The sequence below is a fragment of the Cervus canadensis genome, chromosome 5 (genome assembly GCF_019320065.1).
Source record: "Cervus canadensis isolate Bull #8, Minnesota chromosome 5, ASM1932006v1, whole genome shotgun sequence".
Classification (NCBI taxonomy): Eukaryota; Metazoa; Chordata; class Mammalia; order Artiodactyla; family Cervidae; genus Cervus; species Cervus canadensis.
The window spans coordinates 13,011,456-13,018,087 of NC_057390.1; the positions used below are offsets into that span (position 1 = coordinate 13,011,456).

The 6,632-nt window shown below is 56.4% G+C and overlaps 1 protein-coding gene across 2 annotated transcripts; it reads left to right on the forward strand.

Annotated features, from left to right (window-relative positions):
- The first annotated feature begins 267 nt into the window (after positions 1–267).
- On the forward strand, positions 268–6,133 carry TEX261 (testis expressed 261). Of its 2 annotated transcripts, none has more exons than XM_043468236.1 (6): positions 268–448; positions 1,335–1,414; positions 2,559–2,712; positions 4,493–4,560; positions 5,220–5,322; positions 5,507–6,133. In XM_043468236.1, exons 1-6 carry the CDS (start codon positions 379–381, stop codon positions 5,620–5,622), a joined length of 591 nt encoding a protein of 196 aa, XP_043324171.1. In that variant the 5' UTR covers positions 268–378; the 3' UTR covers positions 5,623–6,133. The 2 variants fall into 2 exon arrangements, with proteins under 2 accessions (XP_043324171.1, XP_043324172.1); XM_043468237.1 differs by lacking the exon at positions 268–448 and adding an exon at positions 537–689.
- The last annotated feature ends 499 nt before the right edge of the window (positions 6,134–6,632 follow it).

The window sequence follows — 6,632 nt, forward strand, 5'->3', positions numbered from 1 at the left end:
GGAGGGGTTGGGAGGCCCGAGATCACGCTCCAGGCTGACGCAGGAGTGCACAGGGCGGGGCCGGAGGTTACTTTTCAAGCTCCGGTACTAGCGCCGCGTCCCGGGTTGCATAGCGGATCTTCTTCTTGGTGCAGCCCTGGGAGCCCGGCGGTCCGCGGGCGCGCGCCGCTGGGGGCAGCAGCGGTTGGCCCTCCGCGTCGGCAGGCGGCGCTAGTCTTGTCCCGGCCGAGGGCGGCTCTCGGGCCGGGCTGCTCTCGGCGGCGGCGCACGACCGTCCGCGGGGCGGGGACGCGGCGACGGTGGCGGCGGCCCCTTGTCGCCCGAACCGGAGCGCGCAGGCCCGTCCCGGTGGTCGGGGGCGGGCGGGGCTGGGGCGCCATGTGGTTCATGTACGTGCTGAGCTGGCTGTCGCTCTTCATCCAGGTGGCCTTCATCACGCTGGCCGTCGGTGAGAGTGCGCGACCCGGCCCCGCGCGGGCTCCCGCTCCCGCATCTGTGCCCGCCGGGGGTCGCATCACGAGGGCGCCGGGGCGACCGGCGAGACCCCCGCCCGGCCCTCCCGCCTTCGCAGCCCCCTCCTGTCCCTCCTGGTCCTGCTTCTCCTCCTGGCCCCAGCAGCCTAGCTGACCGCGGGTCCATCCAGGAGTCACAGAGTCCACCCCAGCGGTGCCCGGGAGAGGCTGCCTCAGGTGCCCCTTGCCCGCGCACCGCCAACCGCTGTCGCGCCCGTCCTCGCAGAGCCGGCCGCGCCGAACTTTCCCCTACCCCTACCGCCGCCCTTTCGCCTCTGGCCCTTCGTGCTTCCTACTCTCTCTGACACGCTTTCCCCTCCTGGCTAGTTCCTCCTGTTGATCCCAGCTGAGATCTCACCTCCTCCGAGAAGCCCTCCTTATGAGGTCTGATGGTCCAGCCGCGCCCTGTACTTCCTCTAAAGTAGCACCTGTCACACTGGGATCGTCTGATTCCATTACTACTCAACCGCTCCCCCTCAAAGTTGGATCAGGGAAGGGACGTTGTCTGTCTTGTAGTGTGCTCAGCTCTCAGCCCAGCACCTGTGAAAGAAATTCCCTTCTATGGGCCAGAGGTTAGGTTTTGTGCTGAGGCATCAAATACGGGTTTCCATTCACTTTTGTGAAATCTCTCCTTAGTTGCCTTGACAAAGTTTTACTCATGACTTGGGAGGGTAACGCACGGGTTGTTTGGTTTGTTCCTTGCCTCATGGACTCATGAAAGGTTGGGTGGGACCCAGCTGCAGATAGCGGGCTGGTCAGGATGGTGGGAGTGACCCTGGCTAATGTTCTCCCTGCTTGCCTTGCTCTCCTCCCCGCCTCCAGCCGCCGGACTTTATTACCTGGCCGAATTGATAGAAGAATACACAGTTGCAACCAGCAGGATCATAAAATACATGATCTGGGTAAGTGACAGCTTTCCCCAGGATCCCCCTCACTCTTGACCTGCCTCAAAAGGAGAAAGTGGGGAAAGTTTGGCGTGGGTGATGAGACCTCTGACCTTGCTGTTTCCTGAGGGTACCATCCCCCACCTCCTTCCTCTGTACCTGGTCCCCTGGGTCTGCTCGCCTGGGCTTAGGGAGCTTCCTTCCCCAGTGGCATCGCTTCACTGCAGGCCTTGTTCTCGGTTCCTTACGGTGAGAGCCAAGTGCCTGTTCTGTGTTGACAGGACCATGGCTTTGCCTTTGATTGTCTTCAGTGGTCTTAGCCCCTTGCTCTGTTCACAGCATTTAGAACTGAGAGGAACCTTAAGGACAGTTTTGAGTAGTTGTTGGACCAAGTGACTTGTTCTAAGAGGGAGACACCATCCCTGGCCCAGGCCCTGCCCTGCTCAGGGCTCATGGAAGGCTTCTCTTCCTGAAGATACAATCCTTGCCGTCGATGTCAAAGCCACAGGAGAGACTGCTGGTGGTTTCTGCAGCTGCAGGAGAGGCTGGGAAGGGGCTGGAGGCATATTTGAACAGGAGGGGTCCACCGCCTCTCAAATCACCTGCTGTCAGCAGCCACTTTCTCTCTGGGCATGACCTGGGGTAGGGAGTCAATGGTGGAAACAAGACCATAGCGCTCAGCCCTGGGTTCAGGGACCCAGCTCGTAGGTGTTGATACAGGAGTCAGTCCTTCATTTAGCTAACTGCCTGCCATGTGTTATGCCCTGACAACTATAAGTCTTTCAGAACTGTGTTTTTCAAACTGCAGGTGTGATTCATTATTGGGTTGTGCAATCAATTCAGCAGGTTATTATCAGCGTTAAAAAAAAAGGGGGGATGGAAAAAACTAGAATTGAAATCTGAACTTTGATCACATGTATGTATGTGTGTTGGGGTCACAGTGTAAGCTGTTTTTCTTACTGTGGCGTGCTGTCAAGCAAACTTTGGGATTAAAAAGAGCTGCCCTTTGGGAGCCAAGAGGCTAGTCGGGGAGGTCAGAACTGTGGCTATGAAACAAGGAAAGACAAGCATGAATACAGTGTTGCCCTGCGTAGGCTAGGGGTTAGTGAGTCCAGGAAGGCTGCCTGGAAGACGCTCCCCGCACCGTGTGCCTCTGTTTCAGTTCTCCACAGCTGTGCTGGTTGGCCTCTACGTTTTTGAGCGCTTCCCCACCTACATGATTGGCGTGGGCCTCTTCACCAACCTTGTCTACTTTGGCCTCCTCCAGACCTTCCCCTTCATCATGCTGACCTCACCTAACTTCATCCTGTCGTGCGGTGAGCGGGGACAGAGTGGGAGGGCCAGCTGAGGCGGTGGGATGTGCCCTGCTCCGTCTACGGCACCGAAGGGGGAGGCAGACCACTGAGGTCCTCCAGGAGGCCAGGCCGGTTGGAGGTCGGGGCTCTCACGTGAGGACCCGGGAGCCCACACTGGCTCTAGTGACTAGAATTTGGAGGACTGGGATGCTCAGAGAGGGACGGCTTTCCTGGGGCAGGTGGGGTTTGAAAGATTCGAGAAGGGAAAAGAAGTGGGTTGGCTGAGTAGTTACAGCCCTTAAGAAACCACTTGGCCAGGAAAAGCCCAAAGCCTTTCCCTGGCCTGCAGGCAGCGCCCCATCCAGTCGTCTGGCCATGAGTTCTGATTAAGGTGCGCTTCACGGGGCTGCGGGTCTCCCTGCAGACAGCTGCCTTGGGGCTGACAAATGTGTTCGGAGGACCCTGGCCTTCCTGCCTTTGCTCTGCCACCAGTCTCTGGCCCCGGGGAGTCAGTTCCCCTTTCTGACCTTAGTGTCTTCATCTCTTCAGTGATATTTGGGAAAGTCATTCAGCACATAGATGCTCTAGTTATTTCTGGAAAAGGTTCTAGACAGAATCTGGTTACCAGGATTGCCTTTTCTCCCTTCAGTTGTTACTGGTCGTCATAGCCTTTTGTCAAGATGTCAGATGGAATTGGGGTTGCTTAGAGTTACTTTTCTATTTCTGTGAGAGAACCTGGAAAGAAACCGTCATTCACAGGAGGGCATGGTGTTCAGGCCAGGACTGAGTGCCTTGGTTTGATTCCGCTGAAAGATTTGTTCTGTGGGGGTTGGTGTGAGGTGTCCTTCCTTGGATCCTATGCCCCTCTTGAATCTTCCTGGGTGGGAGGGTGCTCTCCACTCCCCCCAGCCCCACCTACAGTAGCACGCTCCCTTGGCTTCCCATTGTCACTTCCTCAACTTGCCCAGGAGAGTTTTTCTGAAAGTCTGTGGGCATGGGGCACCATGCTGTCTTCCAGCAAGCCCTTGCCCTAGAGCATGGCTAGGCATGGCAGAGATGTTGTCCCTGCTGTAGAAGGGGAGTGGCAAGAGAGGAGAAAAGAGGATGGACCCATGCTGTTGCCGGCAAGGTATATGTGAGGGGTGTTGGGTTTGAGGGGATGTCTACCCTTCACTTCACCACAACAGGAATGCCTATGTCTGAGCAGCGGTCCCCCCAGGATCTGTCTGAATCTGGCTGCACATGAAGGAGGTGTGTGGGGATGCAGAACGTACCAGTTCAGATCAGCCAGCTTTACCCTGGGGCAGGATAAGGAAAGACCCGGAACTTTGAGGAACCCTGAGACTGCACCGCAAAGCATCCAGCAGATGGTGCCCTTTATTCCTGAGGAGTGAGAGCCTCTGTCTGTGGCGCCTCCTCCTGGACCCAGGAGCCCCTTCCTCCTCCCCCACCGCCCGTGCAGAGCTCTCTTCAGGACTTACTGCCGCTCTAGACCAAGTCATTTGGCGCGGTGCTTTGGGCTGTGTAGCACTGAAGTCTCATTTCTGTGACATTCAAGGAGTGTTTTATCCACTTCTAATGTAACTCACACGTGCACTCGGCAGCGGGCAGAGGGGGGCTCATTCTCTCATTTTAACAGATGGGAGACAGCTGGAGAGCAGCGTGCTTGGCCCAAGCTGCACTCTGGGTCGTGTGTAAAGTCAGGACCAAGACTTGGCTTCCGACCTCCGGGGCCTTGTGAAGGCTGAAAGTCTATTTTATGTCGTCCCTGAGACTGACTGACTCTTCATTCCCTCAACAGGGCTAGTGGTGGTGAATCATTACCTAGCGTTTCAGTATTTTGCAGAGGAATATTATCCTTTCTCAGAGGTAAGAAGTCTTCAGTATGTCCTCAGACTACTAACAGAGACAGCAGGGGTAAAGGGGACTTGTGTGATTTCTTTGTGAATTTGGCTGTGATTTGAAACTGAGACTATTCAGGAATAACACATTAAAAAAATAATAATATCGATGATTTTAGAAAGCTGTGAGTGTGAGGAGCAGGGACCCTTTGGCTGAGGAAGAAGGCCACTGGGTCTCCCAGGATCCCAGCCTGACATCCTGAGGTCAGGAAGGGGCGAGGGGTGACCTGGTCTGATGCCAACCTCACCGGGCAAGGCTGGGCCACAGCCTTGAGCCCTGCTGCTCTAGTTTGAACCCTGGAGAAGAACAAGGTCACTTTTCCAGGAGATACGGGTTGGTCATGGTTTTGCCTTCCATCTACATCCTTCGGTTGAGGAGTTGCTTGTCCTGGTGACCAGGATTCAGGGATTTTGGCCTGAATCGTGGTCATCTTCAGTCTCCACCTTTCCCCACTGAGTCTCCATGTCTGGGGCTGTCCTGTCTCTGCTTCACGGGCCCCGGTCCCCTTCAGAGAGCCCACGTGGGGCCATTGGTGTGCCCTCGGCCACCCTTCTGAGATACACGGTGGCCACTCCTGGGCCAGCCTCGCCACCCAGGCACCATCTTCTCAGTGTCTCTGTTGCCAGGTCCTGGCCTATTTCACCTTCTGTCTGTGGATAATCCCGTTTGCGTTCTTCGTGTCACTCTCGGCTGGGGAGAACGTCCTGCCCTCCACCATGCAGCCAGGAGGTGAGAAGCGGGCGGGAAGGGGTCGCGGTGGGAGGACACCGGCAAGGCCTGAGCTGCCGAGGGAGCAGAGCGCACCTTGAGAGAGACACACTTGAATTCTGGGTGGGCAGCACTGTACTCACACACACAGACACACACACACAGACACACACACACTCTCATCTCCCTGCCTGTGTCTCCACAGATGACGTGGTCTCCAATTACTTCACCAAAGGCAAGCGGGGCAAACGCTTAGGGATCCTGGTTGTCTTCTCATTCATCAAAGAGGCCATTCTACCCAGTCGGCAGAAGATATACTGACCCCCTGGGGAGGGGATGCTGGCGCAGGAGCTGGAGAGTCAGGCCCCTGGGCCTCTGCACTGGGTGGGGGCCGAGAGTTGGAAGGCACCTTCCCCCAGCCCCGGCCCTCCTTCCCTCCACTCCCCTGGAAGCCCTCATCCCCACCCTCCTCAGGAGGCTCAGCTCAGGTCAGATCTGATACTGCTGGAGGCTGAGACCTCAGAGGCTGCCAGGGAGGAGTCGGGGCCTGCTTAGCCAGGAGGCCACCACCCACCTGGGTGCACAGAAGCTGAGCCCGTGGCCCTCCTGCTCCCTCCTGTGATCGGTCAGGAGTTCTGGCTCAGCCTGGGAAGGTAGGGCCAGGGCCATGAAGCTGAAGAGCAGACAGTGATAACTGCCAGTGGGCAGACGGCCATGGGAGGGGCTGTGACTTAGCACTTGCAAGAAAAAGTTTTTGCTGTTGAACTGTGATTTCTGTCCAAGTGCTGATTCCCATTTGAATAAAGATTCTAGGTGGCACTGTTTGCCTTAATACCCTGAAAGTTCATCTTTCTTCCTGCAGACTTTCCGCCTGGACTGGCTTTGCTGCACCAGGGCTCTTTGTCCACGTTTGGGTCTTGCCCTTCCGAAGGGACCATTCTTGTGGCCCATAGTGGGAAGGGGACAGAGATGAGGAGCCGAACCTGCCGGGGGGATGGGGAGTGGAAATGGAGGCAACCTTCCTTAATCCCCGTCTCTCTTCTTCCGTCTCTTCTTTCCCTGGGGCTCTGTGACTGCCAGGCTGAGGGCAGAGAGGGGATAGTGTGGGACTGGGTTAGATTTTTCAGGAGAACATGTATGATATCCTATTTGTAAGTCTTGTCCTAGGGAAGAGGAGTGGTTTCTGCCTGATTTCTATCTCGGGCTTGAGGAGAAACAATAAAAATTGGCTTCCAGGCAGCCTGGACTACAGCCTGCTTTGTAAGAAACGGGTGGTGGGAGAAGCTGTGTGTTACTCTAAGCACACAGGGCTGGCCCTCTCTTCTGAGTGG

What these genes read in the sequence shown, in the direction of transcription:
- TEX261 (XM_043468236.1), top strand. Translation starts at nt 379, where the DNA reads ATGTGGTTCATGTACGTGCTGAGCTGGCTGTCGCTCTTCATCCAGGTG. An exon ending in TAACTTCATCCTGTCGTGCG is followed by an intron (nt 2,713 to 4,492) that starts GTGAGCGGGGAC and finishes TTCCCTCAACAG; the next exon opens with GGCTAGTGGTGGTGAATCAT. An exon ending in AATATTATCCTTTCTCAGAG is followed by an intron (nt 4,561 to 5,219) that starts GTAAGAAGTCTT and finishes CTCTGTTGCCAG; the next exon opens with GTCCTGGCCTATTTCACCTT.